The sequence below is a fragment of the Pararge aegeria genome, chromosome 15 (assembly GCF_905163445.1).
Source record: "Pararge aegeria chromosome 15, ilParAegt1.1, whole genome shotgun sequence".
NCBI lineage: Eukaryota > Metazoa > Arthropoda > Insecta > Lepidoptera > Nymphalidae > Pararge > Pararge aegeria.
In genome coordinates, this window is record NC_053194.1 from 7690954 (window position 1) to 7710285 (window position 19332).

Consider the following 19332-nt stretch of genomic DNA (forward strand, 5'->3'; position numbering starts at 1 on the left):
GAAAAACCAGTATAAACCAAAAATATTTCTATTGATTAATACCGGTTTAATGTGATTTTTTTTTTACATTATATCTATCTGCCATCTTTTCCAGCCATAATCAGATTGTATGTTTACATGCTGTTTGATTTTGAGGGGTATTCCAGTGAATATCCTCCCCTAGAGTTAATTATGGTACGGTAAGTGAAGCTTTATCTTTCGTCCAGGTCTAGTATATGCCATCTTTTCAGACGTTTAGTATTTGTGTCTGTAAGCAGTTTCTCGAATCTGAGCTTGTGTTTCTTGGAGTATTAGTTCACTTCCTCTTTGATGGTTGGTATTTCCAAATATTTGTGAATTTCCTCATTCCGTGTGAACCAAGCTGCACCAGAGATTGCTTTAAGGACAATGTTTTGTAACCTCTGGAGTATCTTAAGGTTGGAGTTGCTAGTTGATCCCCAGAGTTCTATGCCATAGGTCCAAATAGGTTTTATTATGCACTTATAAACTAGTAACTTGTTGTTCAGGGATAAGGGATACCGATGCCCTATTAACCAGTTCCAGCTATGGTATTGAAAGTTCAGTTCTTTACGCTTATTTTTGACATGGTGTGCCCAAGTCAGTCTCCTGTCCAAATGTAGGCCCAGATATTTAACAATTTTTTCACTCGGTAACTCTTTGCCACCCATTGTAACTGGTGGACAACTGTTTTTGCGCAACGTAAAGGTGATGTGCTTTGATTTTGATGCACTGTATTTAATCCGCCACTTTGTGAGCCACTGATCGATTTTATCTAGCTGAATTTTCAATTTTTGAGATGCTCTGTCAGGGCAAATGTCACTTGCTAGACATGCTGTATCATCAGCGTACGTTGCTGTTTCTAACTCTGAAGTGGACGGCAGATCAGCTGTATAAATTGAATAAAGAATTGATCCAAGCACTGAGCCCTGTGGTACTGATGCTTTGATATTGTAAATGTTGGAGAGTTCGTCTAAGATAAGAAGGATCATGTATAGAGAATATGTAAGAATTTGGAAGCAAAGTTTTCAGTTTGTACAAAAGCCCCTCATGCCAAACTCTATCAAAAATCTGTTGTAGATCCAAGAATACTGCGGAGCAATATTCTTTTCTTTCTAAAGTCTCTCTTATTTTATGTGCTACCCTGTGTCCCTGCTCTACAGTTGAATGCTGTTCGCGGAACCCAAATTTGTGATCTGGCATTATATGTGATTCAATTAGTATTGGTTTCATTCTATTTAATAAGATGTTTTCAAATACTTTTGATATTATAGGTAACAAGCTAATGTGCCTATAAGAAGGTTCCGTTGGTACTTTTCCAGGTTTTGGTATCATGCAGATGTGGGAAATCTTCCATTAAAAAGCATGGTAAGAAAGACTATTGTTTTCTTTGGTAAAATCAAAACCGGGAGCATTTTATTCTCTAGGTTACGTATAGTTCGGATTAATTCCTTTGGCGAAACTAATTTTAGAGGCATCGACAATTGTTGATATCTGTGTATTACTGCTTCGAATTTTGCATCAAACTCTTCGCTTGTGGAGTTAAAGGGTTCAAATACTTCGCTCAAGTATTGTGCAAAAAGTTCGGCTTTTTCAATAGGCGTTAGAGTCCAGTCACCTGATGGTGCGATCGGTCGCTTGGGCCTCTTAAAATCCTTTGTGATTTTCCAAAGGGCATCCCTTCCACTGGCTGATAGGGTGGAGAGCTTGTGTTGATAAGCTATATTGTGTTAAAGCTTAAATTTGCCTATAAATATTCAGTACGTACTGGATTTTCCACTCTAAAGCAAAAGGGGTATTATGCCCTCTTAACTTTGACGGTGTAGAGTTATGATGCGAATACGACGCCTCAATTGCGAGCAAATAAAGCTGTATTAAGCCTATGATAACTAGCGAGGAAAGATCGTATTTACCTACGGAAAAAAGAAATTTCTACAAGAAACTTGTCCCAGTAGACGTCCAGCATTTGTGAAAACGAAGGTAAATAATATTACTGTCGGTATTTGAACCGGTAAATAAACTAGTCATGGCCAAGCACGTCATTAGTGTGGAATGCGGCCTTGGCGTTTGAAGGCGTGGCAATTTGCTGAACCAAATGTATTAGCTATTCGAACTTTAACAGTTTGTACTTAGGCATTCAATTCATTGAATCTAAAACATCATACAATATTTATTTAGGTAGGTAAGGTAAGGTAGTAGGGATAGGCCGAAGCGGCAGGTGGTTAGCTACTAAAGGAAAAACTTTATGTAACATTTAATAATACCTGATTTAATACAATATTAACCATGACTAATTAAAATAGAAAAAAAACAGTCAATTCTGGAATTATTAAGAGTATATTAATCTATTTATAGCTGATTATACACAAGATATATACTCAAGGTACAATGACATCGTTATTATTTTAAAGTAGTACAATATAAAATAAATACTGTTTGAAAGAACTAAACATTTTTGTTTGTAAAAGAATAAATATTAGTAGGGGAGCCCACGATGCTAAATGAGGATTTACTCGAGCGTCGTAGAGACCTATTGGGATGCAAAGCTTAGATGATAAAAAGAAAAAAATGTTATATGATATATATACCTTTACATCGGTGGGAGAAGCGGCTATAGATTTTTAAATATGTAAAAAAAAACTGTTGCATGGACATCCTCGAGCGCGTCAGATATTGATTGCATCAGTGCCCTACGTATTTTTGATAATGTACGTATGTTAATCTGATCGTTTGCATGATGCGAGTGGTTGTATTTAAGGGTTGAAAATGAAAAAAAAAAAAAATAATCGAGCGCGTCAGATTTTCTAAGGAAGTGTTAAGTGCCCCAAAAAAAAGGTCTCATTCACTAATCTGACGATTTCGATGGGACGCAAACTCGCGGCCATTTGTTGTTGTTGTTGTTGGCCATGTGTAAAAAAATTCGCCATTTTGAAATACTCGAGCGCGTCAGATTAGGGTAGGGTGAGTTAATTACATCCTAAAAAGTGTATATTCCACTAATCTGACAATTTAAGAGTTACGTAAAAAAAGGGGAGAGCAACAAAGTTGTAAAAAAAAAACGCCATCTCGACATTCTCGAGCGTAGCTTAATTTTTTTTTATTTTGAAGGAAATAATTCAAGAATAATGAAAAATATATAATCTGACGATTTCCGCAATCCGAAATAACAAAAATTCGTTAATAACGAAAAGTTAAATGCGTGCAGCTGCGTGATGCCTACATTTCCTTCTTCGCGTTTCTATTCCTCTCTATCTATTACTCTCTCACACCGTCCCCACACTAATTTTTTTTTACTAATCTGATGCTGCATCCTTCACGGGCGGCCTTATATATGGGCCTCAAGTTTTGTGGAGGTACTTAACCGGGTACAAGGTATCCCCCTGTATATTAATCTGCCGCGCTTTAGTAAATCCCGAAATCCCCGCTACCCCCTACCATATGTTGTTAAATCTAGCAAAAATAAAGAAAAAATTAATTATTAATTTGGTATTTTAAATGCTGCCTAATAGCCAAGGTGGGTATGAGCAACATTTTAAGATATTAATCAACTTGCATCTAGTCCAAATTGAATTTTTATTACTGCATTGTTTGCTAAGTTTGAGAACTGTTGTGTACTTCACTTAACTTAGACTGAGAAATAATTAAAACAAGACAAAGTTTATCCAAGGTAAACTTTAAACTACTCTTGTAAAGTGTGCAGTTACCCCTTTTTAGCTTTAAGAATAAAGCATCATAAATGGAGTGATATTGATAATTGGGTTTGGTAATTAGCATTTAAAGTTGATTTAAAACCATTTGTGCATTTTGAATAATAATAAGTATTGAGTGTGATGACATAGATATTATTATTCAACATCTATATAAATAGTCAAGAAAACATTTTCACATGTGATCTCAATTTAAAATATTTTACATTGACAAAACTTTATAAGCCAAATCCTAAAACAACTATTCTAAACAGTAGGCACTCAGGCATGAAAAATACGACTATTTGGCAAACCAATTTAATATTTAGTCAGATCTTCTTAAGATTATATCTATAAATTCACCTTCACCAGACATGTACATTAAATGTATGTCAATTATTATTGGAATGTTAATTTATTAATTTCATAAAACAGTTCTATCTTTAAGAGATTACATGATTATGGACGGTTACTGCCTTATCAAATACCAAGAGAGCTACATTAAATGTTAAATGTTAGTACTATACATTTAAGTAATACATTTCTTTTGGAAGCTACCATAATAGAGTTAACCTTATATGTAGATTTTTTAGCGCACCACATGTAACTCTACTGTTGAGTTCTTTGATGAAACTAGTGGAACCAGTTTTTTTTCTACTTCTTGTGATAATTCATGCCATGCACATTTACCAATTAAAGGCACTTCTTCCATAGGTGGTCTAAATACAACAAGTAAAGTGAGACAGCACCCGTCTGCCGAAGGATCTGCCTCTATATTGAGCAACCCCAAGGGCCTGTGTTGAGCAACATCAGCACCAAACATTTCCACCATAAATCTTCTCAATGTTGAATGTACACTCTTTGCTGGATTAATTTCACATGTTGGAAAATGCAGTGTGGTTTTTTCACTCAGCAAGACATGCAACCTATTTGTACTTCTTTTTTTAATTAAAATAACCAATCTCATCAAATCTTTTATGTGTGGGATAGGCGCTGGAAGGATGTTATTGTGCCAGGTTTCACCTGGTTGGCTCTGCTTGTACTGTTTTGCTTTTTCAATAAGGTGCAAAATATCATTTGACCTCAATGTTATTTCTTGTAAATTTTTAATCCATTTAGCTTGCAGAGATTCTTTGTCAGCTCTAGCAGGCGTTTTAAGCTCACCACCTGTAACAGCACCTGTTAGGACAAACCTAAACCAAGTACCCCCTGCTGTTTCAACAACCAACAAAGTATCAGGATTACAATGTAAACCTGTTTCTTCTAGCACTTCTCTTTTAGCAGCTTCCACTATCGTTTCACCTTTTTCCATTCGCCCAGCCGGCAGGTACCATTTACCAGCACAACTTTCTTTTGCTTCTTGCATCATTAGTAACTCATTCCGTTCGTTTAAAAGAACACAAGCAACGACATAAGTTACGTTGGCACCAAGTACCGGTTTGAAATTAGACGGCGTTGTTGGAGTTATACCTTGAGATTCGGTAACAGAGTTTTGATCTGCTATAGTGAAGTCACAGAAGTCATTTTCTTCGCCATCAAGTCCAGAGCCAACCAAAAGCTCAGTAATATTTAAGTCGACTTGGCGCGACATAGTTACCTACTTACAAGGTACTACTTCGGAAATGGTAGACAATCTCTTACAAGAATGGAACTGAATTCACCATTATATTATCGATTTTAAAATCTGCCCATTAATATGTTATCACATGAACAATTACAGTTACAGAAGATTTTAAATAAATATTTATATTTCTAATAGGTAGGTACCGAAAATTGGAACCACAACACAAACTGCAGGCAAAAATCATTCACTAAACATTTCATTTGTCAAAGTCAAAATTGTCAGTGTCAATTTTTTTTCTTTATTTTCCTAGAAAAAGGCAAATTGTCATTTTCAATTATTGACCTCAAATTGTAATATACTTTATAGTGTTATATATAATGTATAAAAAAATAGTAACGTATACCAGTGCTAATGCTGTTAATGCTATTAAGTTATGAGATTAATGTACAGCAGTGTGAAAAACTCTCAGACGGGAAAAACTCTCAGATTACTTTGACACAAGAGTAGGGAAAATATTTGCGAAATTCATTCAACGGTGGCTTAAGTAGTATTCTCTCCAGATACACTAGCAGGCTCAGAAATACAATGACCCACAGCCGGAAAACCGAAACCGTTATTACCTACTAAAAGTAACAGCCAAAGTGGCTGTACGGTTAAATACCATTGCCTTTTCAAATTGGGAAAGAAAAAAGTAAAATAAAACTGCCAAAGTCAATGTCAAAATGAAAATGTTAGTGCATTCAAGAATTGCCAGAGGCTACCAACAAAATATTTTGGGTCTAAAAACGGAAATAACATATTTAAGAGTTTTAAATTAGAAACAGAAAATTTAGAAATGTTACTTAATTGCTAGACTAATAAAACCTGTCTACCATGACGTTAAAAAATGACGATTTGCAAGAACATACAAAGAGGTTACGATTTAAGAGTGTATCAAACATTCAACACTCTCCTGGTGATATTAGCGATAAAAATTATAGAGAAACCCGCAATAAAGGTATGACAGTCCAATGTGCTTATCTTCCTTTTCTTGCTAAATTTCCTCATGTTTAAACAAGTTATAAACTAAGTAGTAATATGATGGTATTGTTTTTATAGATGGAGTGAAGTCAGCCTCCCTGTTTGCTTTTCTTCATGTGGAACTTACACGAGGATATTTACTAGAACACGATGAGGAGAGATTTTCTGCACGAAGGGAGAAAGTCTATTCATTTTTTAAAATTCCACAAGAACTGGAAAAGTTTATGGTTTATGGCTTCTTTCAATGTGCAGATTCAATGCTATTTGTTTATACATTTCTACCATTGAGATTTGTAATGGCCTTTTGGTCCTTCTTTGATAGAGTATTTAGACAATGTTTTGGGTAAGTTTATTTTCAACATGTGTAAGTTTAGTTTATGGAGTATAAGATATGATGATTTTTTCTAATTCTTCAGGTTCTATTCACATCCAAAAAAAAATATACTCAACCCAGCTGAAACATGTGATGTACTTAAAGGTTTTATTTTATTAGTATGTAGTATTCTAATGTGCTATATAGACACTAATATGATGTACCATTTAGTGAAGAGCCAGAGTGTTATGAAATTATATATATTCTATAATATGCTGGAAGTTGGTGATCGGTTGTTTTCTGCTTTTGGCCAAGACACAATTGACGCACTGTTCTGGACAGCGACAGAGCCCCGTGATAGAAAGAGAGAACACCTTGGTGTAATTCCACATTTAATATTTGCCATGGTTTATGTCTGTATCCTTTTTAATATTTATTATTTATATATTAACAATAATTTATGTTTAAACAAATTAAAACTCATAATATTTTAATTCATGAATTGACTTACTAATTTAATCTAAATAAATTGAACCCTTTAACGGTCTTTTGGTCCTTTAGTGATATGTAATTTATTTTTATTTTAAACTACCATCAGGTGTGACTGGTAGCTATGCATCTGATGATTAATAACAATGCATCCTTAGGGTGAAGTCTTCTGAGAAAATGTGTATGGTGTACTTTTGATTTTAATTATTAATATTATAGTTGATCAGGAAATGGAAGCCATATAGACCATATGGACATTCCAGATGGTAGCTGATGAAAAAGGGACATTAAAGCATTAAAATTTATTACACTTTTAAAATTGTATGCACTTCTTACTTACAATACTATTTCTTAAAATAACACCAGTTCTTCACAGTTTGTTAATACTATTTCAAGCTACAACACTTAATGTAGCTTTCAATTCGAATAATAAAAGTCTTCTAATAATAATGATGTCAAATAATGTGAGTATGAAATAATGTGTCTATATAAATGTAAATTTGTAGGCTTATTTATTGTTACAAAATTTTTTTTATCTATACGATGCTTATGACATATAAATGGTCTGGTCTGAGCATAGTGCCAAATTATTTACAGAAAGTATAGCAAACACTGTTTCATAATAATTTACACTAATGGGTTAAACATTGCATACATAATTTGGTCATCTAGTTGGTCAAATATTTAAAATTAGTCAGTCATCAACTTTGTTTTGTGGAAATTTGTAAACTATTTTTTGCAGTTTGTTGAACTTAAGGGGAGTGTTTTCAAAAAGTTTGACAAAAACAATCTCTTCCAAGTATCATGTAGTGATGTAAGGGAACGTCTACATTTGTCAGTGCTGCTCTTCATAGTTGTGCTTCAAACTATGAAAGAATATATGTGGAAGGAAGAACGATTCTGGATTTTGGCCCCAGATTGTGTTCTTGTTCTCACTTTTGAGGTTATTATAGACTGGGTGAAACATGCCTTTATTACAAGGTAAGTGTATCAACATTTCTACAAGAACAATCTTTTGAAACAAAAAAAATTATAAAAAACAGTTTTAGTATCATAAAATAATATGCATTTTCCTTATTTTTGACTTTCACAAAAGGTAAGGATTTTGAAAAAAAGGTCAGCTGTACTTTCAGCTTATAATGTTGCCATATCAATCACTGTTGCCACCATCAGATAAAATAGCAGTGTAGCTCTTGATCAACAGACTACTTAAAAAAAAGACTGCAAATAATTTTTTACAAACACTAAGTGCAATAATCATTAAATTTAGGTATGACATAACTTAAACAATAAGTCAACAAGTCACAATTGCCCCTATGTACGTTCAGAAATTTGGTATTCCTTTCTATAATGTAACTTTTTTTTTTACACATTTTTTTATAGGTTTAATGAAATACCGTATGGAGTATATAGGGAGTATACAGTGAGCCTGGCTTACGATGTCGCACAAACTCGTCAGAAGTATGCGTTTAGTGATCATTCTGACCTTGTCGCACGAAGAATGGGTTTTATACCACTTCCTCTGGCTGTTGTTATAACAAGAGTGCTGGTACATGCAGTTAAACTAGATGGGTGAGTTATTTTTTTTATTCCACTGCAGGTTAGCCCTTGACTGCAATCTCATCTGGTGGTAAGTGATGATGCAGTCTCAGATGTTAGCGGGCTAACCTGGTTTTGAGTATGGTAGTCATACCCCTAATCGGTTTCTACGCGACATCGCACCTAAACACTAAAACTCTTAGCGGCACGTCTTTGTTTGTAGGGTGGTAACTAGCCACAGCCAAAGCCTCCCACCAGAACAGACCAGAGAAAATTCAGAAATTATAAATTTCCTAAATCGCTCCTGCCGGGAATCGAGCCCAGGATTTCGTACTTAAATTCATACATATTTCGTACTCTCACTATTGCGCCAGGGAGCAATTAAAAAGTTATATATAATATATAAATGTTGGATTGCGGGCCCAGGAACTGGCCTCTAATTTATCTTCTTCTTCTTAGTCGTTACAGTCTAGACTGACGGGTTGTGGTCGTCTATTGGGTGATGTGCTCCGCTGTATAATCCGTCGCCACTCTTCCATAACGGTTGCTTTTCTTGTAGAGGAGCCTCGATTGCGGCCTTCACTTGGTCCGTTTATCTCATCTGTGATCTACCATAACCTCTAATTGCCCTATAATTTGCTGTCTTTTACGTAACAATGAGATTATGGAGGGTAGAGGTAAGGAGAGTCATCTTATATGGGAGAAAAGTTGAAAAAGTGTCCAGTTGTTGCGCTAAATAACAGTTCAAAAATCCTCCACAATGGCGCTGGTGGATGCACAGGGTATGGTATGAATGTAGCAATCGTAGATGAATTGAAGTATGCCAAGTTAAAAAATTTAATGTCATTATCGACTAAAGTAGTTAATTATTGAGAATTTCAACAACTTACGTTGTACAAAATATTGTGGTAAATATAACCTTACTTCCTTGTATCTCCATACTTCCTTGTTTATTTTTCAAGCCTACTCTAACAATATTTATATTTGGCGCTTCTTTTAAGAGTTACCCTGATGCAAATGTGGCGCCATCCTAATTTAATACATTTTGACGACACTTTTTCATATACACAGATGACTCTCCTTACCTCTACCCTCCATAAATGAGATAAAGCATAGTCCCACTGTCTAATTCTTTAACAGGCTTTAACGAAAATTATTACATAATAGTTATCTGTACGCCGATGCGTAGGGTTTGATAACACCTAATTCCAGACTCAAAAAGCTTTTCTGGCGCATTCATATCCAGGAGCCTGGATGGCACCCTTCACTTGGTCCGTCGATCTTATCGGAGATCTACCATAACCTCTAATTGCCCTCTAATTTACTCTCTTTTATGTAACAATGAGATAAAGCATAGTCCCACTGTCTAATTCTATATAACAGGCTTTAACGAAAATTATTACATGATAATTATCTGTACGCAGATGCATAGGGTTTGATAACAACTTATTCCAGACACAAGAAGATGTGTACAGAAAAGTGTTTACATGTGAAGGCAGCTTTATTGCTGTAGGCAAAATACCAACCAGTATCTCCTTTTTAGTGGTTTATTATAAATGGACCCCATTCAGCATGTTTTTCAAGTTGTATTTATTTATGACGAAATAGATTTATGAATTATTATAATCTTGTTTTTGTGTTTTTTCTAGGTTGGCTGCTGTGCTCCTGATACTGATAGCTTATTTATGTCTGATATCAATACGGGTGCTCGTGTCCATCGTAATTCTTGGGAAAGCGTGCGATTTGATCTCAAACCACCAAAATGAGAAATGTGACAGTCACCATGCGACGCCCAAAAAGTAATTATTAACATCTTTGACTAGCGAAACCGGTGGGTAGATAAATAATTTCTTGCTGAGCAAATCCTACAAAACATATTTCTGGAAAAAAAACTGGTATTTAGCATTTCCCGAAGGCTGTAAATTTAGATTTTTAGAGAGAATCCAAAGAATATTATAAAAAAAACCCTGAATCTCGACACCACCTATGGCATTCAACTGTACCTAAGAAACACTTATGTCAAACTAAAAAAAATATTTAGCTAAAACGGTCAAGCCGTTTCGTCGAAGAATTTGAATTGGAATTTTATTTAGACTAGCTTGTTCCCCAAGACACCGTCAGCGTACCCCTTCTCATAAGTAAATTTGTCCCATCTAAGCATTCATTCAATGACCCACCGCGTCGCGTCGGCCGCCCGTTGTATGCCTCCTATAGGTCGAAGCGTGATGTTAATGATCCTTATTGTGTTATAACTTACAATAAATTACTTATATTACTTAATCCTATTAAATGCGATAAAGATTTTTCTAGACGGGTTATATTCACGTAGAAAGTTACAATAGTTACCCATTTATCTTTGACACATTTCTTTACAGACTGACAAGTTGGCAAATGTGTAACTTTATGATTTTATTCAGAGTTCTCGATATTTAATCAATTACTTTATTTGTGTACTAATAAATAAATAAATATACTACGACAATACACACATCGCCATCTAGCACCAAAGTAAGCGTAGCTTGTCTTATGAGTACTAAGACGACTGATGAATATTTCTATGAATAATACACATAAATATTTATAATATACTATCTGTATAGTATATACACCCAGACACTGAAAAACATTCGTGTTCATCACAGAAACAAGTTCCAGTTGTGGGAATCGAACGCCACAGTAATGTTATGTTATTTGGTTTCAGAGAACAAAAAGAGACGAAAGATTTATTGTCACCACATAAAACATGCGAAGCGGAGTCTTTGGAGAAAAAACCAGTGCTTAAGTTTCTCATTCCGGAAAATGTTGCTATGGTATTATTTTTTTTACTTCTGGCTTTCCACAGATTAGCCAGTGTCAGTTGTATGTATGTGTATTAAAAGTTAGGGCAGCTTTAAATATAAAATATCAGGAGAAATTGACTGAAGAAAAGGGCGCAAAACTTCGTACATGGCGGACGCTGCCCCACAAACATTTCCCCAAATCTACCGCAAACTCGCCCCAAAAAGGGCTGGTGCTGTCTATACTGCACATACCGCAGTACTAGCGCCATTCCCACAGCAGCTAGCCTATATATGCAAGTACTTCAAAATATTATATCGTAAATTTTGTAACCCATACAAACAGCCAACCACTATAAGAACGACACCAACACAACATGCACAATAAAAACAACACCAATCCTCCCCAAAATGAGTTAAGAATAAGAATATCTTTATTTGCAAAATACATGTTTTAAATCTATTACATATATAAAAAGGTTTTTAATATTAAAAACCTTTTTATATATGTAAAAAGGTTTTTAATATTAAAAAAACCAAACCAATGTTGCATTATTATATATTATATATATAATAATGCAACAAATGTCATATTCTTTTAAAAATCATTAACATCGATTAGCTTAGTTTATTTTTGTTTATAAACAGTAGCAAAATATGACAGATTTTCAAATGATAACAAATACAATATTAAATAAATTAATTAATTAAAATTCAACACAATTCAATTTAATTCCGTATTAATGTCAGTAAAATTTTATGTTAAATAGTAAAATAAATCATTATAAAATATTAATAAGTAAAAATTTCATTAAATAAATTATATACAGTCTATTAAAAAAAGATCACTTACAGAGTAAAAACACTTGCTCACTAGCCATATATGCAGTTTTCTCTTGAACGCTTTAAATCACAGTTCACAATAAATTTATAGAAAAATATGAAAAAATTGCGTCCGCCATGCAAGAAGCCTCCCGCCGTTGCTATGGTAGTTATGTTATAGTAAAACAGATATACCTAAACGAGGTTACACATAAAACTTAAAAGTAGTAAGAGTCGGCATAGTAGTGTTTCTTCACACTTAAACTGAGAGCACCTTTCCAATGCCAGAGCGTGGTACACTGAGTAACACTGAGTATTCTAAAATGATTTCATATTTATTTGCAAAAACCCTAATGCCCGTTTTCACTGAACCTAGGATCGCCTAAATCGAATACCTAATGATTAAGGCGATGTCTATAGAAAAAAACGTTTCACTAACTTAACTATTGGTCATAAGTACCTATTTAGGCATTGAATTGTTCGGCATTAGTGAAAACTGGCATTAGACCTGGCAGTAGTGTCAAATTACGCGCCACGAGAAAATTGTGTCTACTCATTCTCTACCTTCGTCTTATATCAGAATAGGAAGAGGAAAAGGTAGATATGATCAAAATGTGGAGCGTATGTTAGCCCTACAGGTTTTGGCGGCCGTAATAAAGCGCATTTAAAGATTCGAAATAATTTTATACCTACAACTGAATAAATATCTCTGATAATCTTACATCAAACTCCGCGTATGTAGCTATTACAAATCTTAATACGGGCGAAGTCCGCTCATTCAGTTGGCCTTAATAGAATGCCTAGTGATTTCGGTGATTATTACAGAGAAAAAAACGTTTCACGAACTCTTTTGTGATGTCTAGTATAGCAATTTTTTTTTAAGCAAGTTTATACTGTAACATTCGTTGATATTTATTGTAATTCTATAATGTAAAAGTAAAATTTACTTTCGGTACTTTAGAGTGAACCATTAGTGGATGCTTCAGTCGGTGCAGCGGCTATTTTCTCCAACAGCGCAATAGATTTGAACGGCGTCTGTTATCTGAACGATAAAATGCACGCGCAAGTAAAACAGGAGCCCGCGGACTATATCGAAACAGACTCCGTAAGTATTTATCGTTTAAACGCGTTTATTTCCTAAAAAGATCACTATAGTTAACTCACGTCGATAATAAGTAAAGGATGTTTTTAATATTTTATAGCTCCTGGATCCTAGATCGCTGTATACACTTATAATTGATTATTGTAACCGCACTAGACAAAATTTGTTATTTTATTATACACAAATTATTAAATATTATACACAATATTTTATTTTTTTATGAAAGTTGCTATAATTAATTGCTGGTGTTTCTTACGAATTAATAAATTAAATAAGTAAATAAACTGTTCCCGCGGTATTTAAAAAACTAGAATTTGTTACCTTTTCTGGCAGCCTGGTTAATGACTTTTTATGAGAAAACAAACGTTTTGAAATCGAGGAGGAAGTTGTTGGTTTAAGTTGGAAGTAGAAACTCATCGGCGATTTTTTTTTGAAATTCCAATAGGGGGGAAAATTGAGCTGGATTCCTTCCGGCTTAAAAACCCTTCATATAATTATTTCACCGTATTTCTATGATCTTTTTATTGAAAATAAAAGATGGGTATTATTTAAGTAGTATTGGGGTTTTTTGGGATAGCGCTCGTCCGGGAAGAGCTATGCACCATGCTTATTTCTTTCGCCGTGTTCCGGTTCGAAGGGCGTGGTTGCCAGTGTACTTACAGGCAAATGAAGCGTAACAGTTTTTCTCGTTTTTCGACGTGTTCCTTCCAAGTTTTGCGAACTGTAACTCTGTTTACAAGCAATTGTTTTCCCTTAATTCCTCTTTCCTGTGCTTTTATCTGAAATAATCATATTTACGTTGTTCATACAGGACGTCAGCCGAAGCGCACCGGATATAAAAGCAGCGGCTGCAGCGATTGAAGAGTCAGTCGAGCGACCTCACTCGCCAGATGCTGAAGGTCTCAAGCGTCGCGCAGAGTCCGAGCCCAACCTCGCCAAGAATGACGAGCAAGAGACCACGTAATACGCTAATGGAATTGATACCCCGACGAATACGAATGGCGTTGCGAATGTGCCTAGATTAGTTAGAACGATTGTAATCTAACGTCAATAGATGATAATCATGTCCATCCATAGATTAATCTCTCAGACAGGAAGGAAAAATGTCTCAGCTTTTTTTCGGCGCGGCGCTATTGAAAATACGACCGTATTACTTTAGACTAAAGTTGAAAATTGTATGCAAGCAAGTGCCGAATTAGTCGATATTCATGTATTTTTGTACTTAATGATATGGTAATACGGTTTGATTTTGCAATGTAGCCAGGAAATTGCTCTGGTATTTTTCGTTCTGACGTAGCTGACCCTTAAACGTTAGGAGTTAGTGGTGCTAATACTGTTTTACACACGCTTTACTAAACTGACAGGTCTTAACGTAGTGCTGTCTTGTCACAAGGGTTCTTTTGGAAAATGATATCACTATTTTAGACTTGTCAATGGAGTTCGGTTTAGAGATTTGTGTAAAGCAGAGTGCAAAGTGTAAGATTTTCTACCCACGTTTACTTTTTCGATTGCGTGTAAGTTAACTACAATTTATATGGAATCGAAGGAGCGCCATCTAGTTACAATAAACATCTGGGAAAACATGTTGTATCTGGGATACAATTATACATCTGGGCAACTGGAGTGTCACTAGATGGCCCTGTTTCGATACCACATAAATCGTAGTTAACTTTCACACGATCAAATAAGGAAACGTAGGTAGAAACTCTCACACTTGGCACTCATAATTTGTGCCAATGTTGACCTTCCAGAATCTTAAAGTAAATAAATATAGTAACGTGGTTGACATGGCCCATTCCGCGTGAGTAACATTGTTAAATAAGTACTGCTAATTATCCAGGAAGCGGTGATAGCACAGTGTTTATGACTTCGGTTTCACTTTCGGGGGGCCTAGTTCGAATCCCAGCACGCACCTTTAACTTATAAGTTATGTGCGTTTTATTTAATTAAAATAATACTTTCTTCAATGGTGAAGAAAACTCATCGTGAGGAAACCCGCACGCCTTTGTTCTCCATAATGTCCTCAAAGGCGTGTGAAGTCCACCAGCCCGCACTGGGCCAGCGTGGTGGACTACGGCCTAAACCCTCTCATTGTGGGAGGAGACCCGTGCTCTCTGTAGTGGGCGGCCATGGGTTGATGATGATGAGGATAACGCTCCATCTTGCCTTAGTCGAACAATTCGACTGCAATTATCGCTGTGTCTCTCCTCGGCCCGACTGTTCTTAACGATTAAGTCGGTTGACTAAAAGGGCTATTTTTCCCTTCCCAATAGCCTATTAGGTACCTATTAAAATATTATAACGGCTTCGGGACTGGTCATACCAATGTATGACAGTTCACCACCATAAAAAATTACGCTTAGGTACGTTGACGAAACAGAAGGACTTATTTCACCTGGGAATTTCATGAATAGTTTTCTTTGTCACCTTTAAGAATTCCGTATCTCATAATGGAAAAACGGATCCTTATAGTCGCGTCCTTCCTTCTATATGACGCAGTCTATTCTACCATTTTAGAAATTTGGTACATATCTTTTAACGACCAAATCATCAACGTATAGCGAAAATATTATAATCCAGTAACTTCTGCAGAATAATTTTATTATTATTATTATTGAATCACACACAAAAACAAAATACAAAGAGAAACACATTGAAAAATAAAAAAAAATATAAAAAACTAATTTAGGTGTGCAAAGGCGGTCTTATCGCTAAAGCGATCTCTCCCAGACAACCTTTGGCGAAAGTAGTTCTTATAAGGAACGGGTTGGAAAGAACATTTTTACATAGAAAAAAAAAAATGAAGTGTAATTAAAGCGTTTTGTCGCTTTGCATTATAAAATTCGTGTTTGAAAGGACGTGTCATGACTTATAAATATTTTTGAAAATAGAATGTTAAAAATTTATTGAAGAGATATATGAAATTCGAGCCTTTTCTACAATACTATGAGCGAGCGTACGATTACCATACGCTCAAAGTTAACTGCGATATACATTATTCCAAAAGCTATTTCTAATCTATGTATCCCAGTCTATGTTTTTGAATTCTCATGGGCATCGGAATAAAATATTTACAGTACGGAACCCTCGCGAGTTTTGAACTCACACTTGACAGGATTTTTTTAGAAGTTGATTGTCGTTAGAACAAAAATTTATGTTGTGTTAAATAAATGCTAATTATTGTATTTTAGTGATATTAAATGTTTATTACCTACAGAATTTTATACTTAAGTGTGTTTTCTATGGTTATTTTATAAATTATTTATTTTATTAATTATATTTTGTTTTATTATGAATGTTTAAGTTAAACACATCCCGCAATCTGATTAAAAATACAGGAAAGCTTGAAAGGCAAAAACGCCTGTCTATGAAAATATTGTAACAAAATTATATTGAAAAATAATTTTGACAATGATGTTCCTATGGAAATAAAAATGTAAATAATGGTGTAATAATTTGTTTTGGATTTTTATTTTTCTGTATTTGCCCTACTTACGTTCATTATGTTTTAAATGTATCTAAATTCCTACTTACACACGTAAATATCATAATCATAACCTGGGGGCTATAGCTAATACCATCGCTATTATTACTCAAAACAACATATTTTGGACGTTTAAAAATAAAGATTATAATTCTTTAACATCAACAATTGTTAATATTGTACCGTTTTAAGCGACGGAAGTAATACCCAATACCCCATGATAAATTAAATAAAAAACGTGTTTGTACTTATGTACACGCGTTAGAAGTTATACAGGTAGAAAACTTTTCAAAAATGTTATCTTACGCCTTATTCTACGTTTGTAGAAAAAACGACACTTACAATAGAAAAATGGTATTTAATATATTGAAAGATTTACTCTAATGCATTATCTAATTATCTCATTATCGGATAAAATATTTATTAATGAATTCTTTAATAAGGATATTCATAATTATTATTGTATAGGACGTTTGATAGCTATGATAGCTACTATACTACCTACTAATTAGGGTACAAACAAATGCGAGAAGTTATGGAGCGCGGAAATCCCTTAAAGACCTTTGGTTGAGAGGATGATTAAATAGCACCTAATTAAAAAGGTGATTAGATTTTCTAGTTGCCAAACCTATTTTCATGAATTTAAATACGCACTTATGGTATTCGGAATTGTTCAGAACGTAACTAACAATTTTTTTCTAAAATAAATGAGTGTCGACGCTTGCAGTAGTTTATTTTTTTAAGAATCGTGCTAAATACGCATAGGTAAACACTCTTCTGTGCCAATAGTCCCCACTTGTCACACTAAATTTAACAACCTAATGTTGCTCATATCGTTGCCAACTAAATATTTTTTCAAAGAATATTTAACTGTGTGGAATTTCACGTTACAATTATTTTAGGGTTACATGATCGACGGATTTTTAGTCGACAAAGACGTAGAACAGCCAACCGTTTATTCTTACTCTCTTAACCTATCTAGATACTTTTACACCACGTTCGATCGTGTAGCTACTTACTTACTGCTTCTAATTTTGGAATGGCTCTGCCAAGCACCTGCTTGATGTGTTTCGCCGTGCTAGCCGCCGCCGAAGCCCCATCGGAAAACTAGCCGACATAATAAAACTACAACAAAGTTTGGAGCATCATCGCATGGTTGTATATCGGTATTCTATAAGATATATTTCGATGATTGTGTTAGAAACTACTTATTTGATCTGTATGTAGACTTGGCACCGGTAATCCAGGTAGACCATGAGGTGGATGGATTACATTAAATGAGTCGCAGTGATCCGCTGGACCCAAGCGGCACAAGACCTTGGTATTTGAAACTGTCTGATAATACCAGTGTTGGACACCGCGATGCTTTTTTTTATAGTAATAATGACTCATCTTGCAAATGATGTAGGTACATAAACCTGATAAGTAGGTGTTATGCCACATGTAGGTACCTGTAATTACACCGGCATACAAGCCCTTCGGAAAAAATACAAAAGAAGATTTACGCTGGTCGCATGCCGGTCGCGAGATACGTAATCACCCTTCGGAACACAACAAGGCTCCTTGGCGGCAGGCATGAGGATGGTGGTAGAACTTCCGACGAGCTCTGCCACAAAAAGCCTTCCATACTATTATCCACTGTGGCCTTCGCTTAAACAATCTGCGATTTGCTAATCAAAAATTCATGTAATAAAATAACAGATAAATTTTTCAACAATTTGTATTTTCCGCACCTTAGGTGTGTTTTCATATTAAATAAAAAAAAATCTCTTATATACACATTAAATTCAAATTTAATCAGAGTGTATTTACAAATATATTAAATAGAATTTAGTAAAAATTAGTGAGTTATAACAATTAGAGCTTACAGCTATTTAGATTTAGAACATCAACAACATCTTACACGCTGATGAAATAAGACAGCTTAAATTGTAAACAATCGTACACAAAATACGTACGTACTCACTAGGTAGTAGCATCCATGTAAACACCATGTAACTTTTTTGTTAAACTTCATAACAGCTAAACAGATAATTTTAAACGTATTTAATGACGCGAGTTCCGCAACAGAATTGTAATTTAACAGAGGTTCAACAATGTATAGTCGTGCCTGTTCTGCTGTATACACAAATCTGATAATTAAACCAAATTGAAAAAGAACACCATGAAAGAGGTGGACTTCTAGAGCTGTCAGTTTAGTTTAGTTTAGAGATTTGTGTACAACAGAAGTGCCACCAATATCTCATAATCGCTGCACATTATGCGAGATACCTTCAAATTGCTGGTAGCTACGTCACATATGTTAGTATCAGTTTCACCCAAAATATAAGTCTCGTCGGCATACTATGCAGTATGCATACTATGTAGGTACAGAGCTATGCAAGCAAATCTTTTCGAAAAGATCTTGCAAATAAATTAAATTCATAAATTAAGAACCTACCTACTAGATGGCGCTATTTTTGCAAAAGTATACAAAAACACTGAAATATTTTCATATAACGTTGCATAAAGGTAAAAAATTAGTTTTGCGGACGCAAAC

General features: G+C 34.8%; 2 protein-coding genes across 2 annotated transcripts; one reads left to right on the forward strand and one right to left on the reverse strand.

Annotated features, from left to right (window-relative positions):
- Window positions 1-3196: 3196 nt before the first annotated feature.
- Window positions 3197-5476, reverse strand: LOC120629985 (8-oxo-dGDP phosphatase NUDT18). Its single transcript, XM_039899098.1, has one exon. The coding sequence runs from the start codon at window positions 5272-5274 to the stop codon at window positions 4273-4275; it is 1002 nt and encodes a 333-aa protein (XP_039755032.1). The 5' UTR covers window positions 5275-5476; the 3' UTR covers window positions 3197-4272.
- Window positions 5477-5988: 512 nt separating this feature from the next.
- Window positions 5989-15260, forward strand: LOC120629686 (protein TAPT1 homolog). Its single transcript, XM_039898663.1, has 10 exons — window positions 5989-6244; window positions 6346-6610; window positions 6684-6997; window positions 7436-7533; window positions 7812-8050; window positions 8453-8641; window positions 10258-10407; window positions 11310-11418; window positions 13169-13312; window positions 14121-15260. The coding sequence occupies exons 1-10, from the start codon at window positions 6121-6123 to the stop codon at window positions 14271-14273; spliced, it is 1785 nt and encodes a 594-aa protein (XP_039754597.1). The 5' UTR covers window positions 5989-6120; the 3' UTR covers window positions 14274-15260.
- Window positions 15261-19332: the final 4072 nt, after the last annotated feature.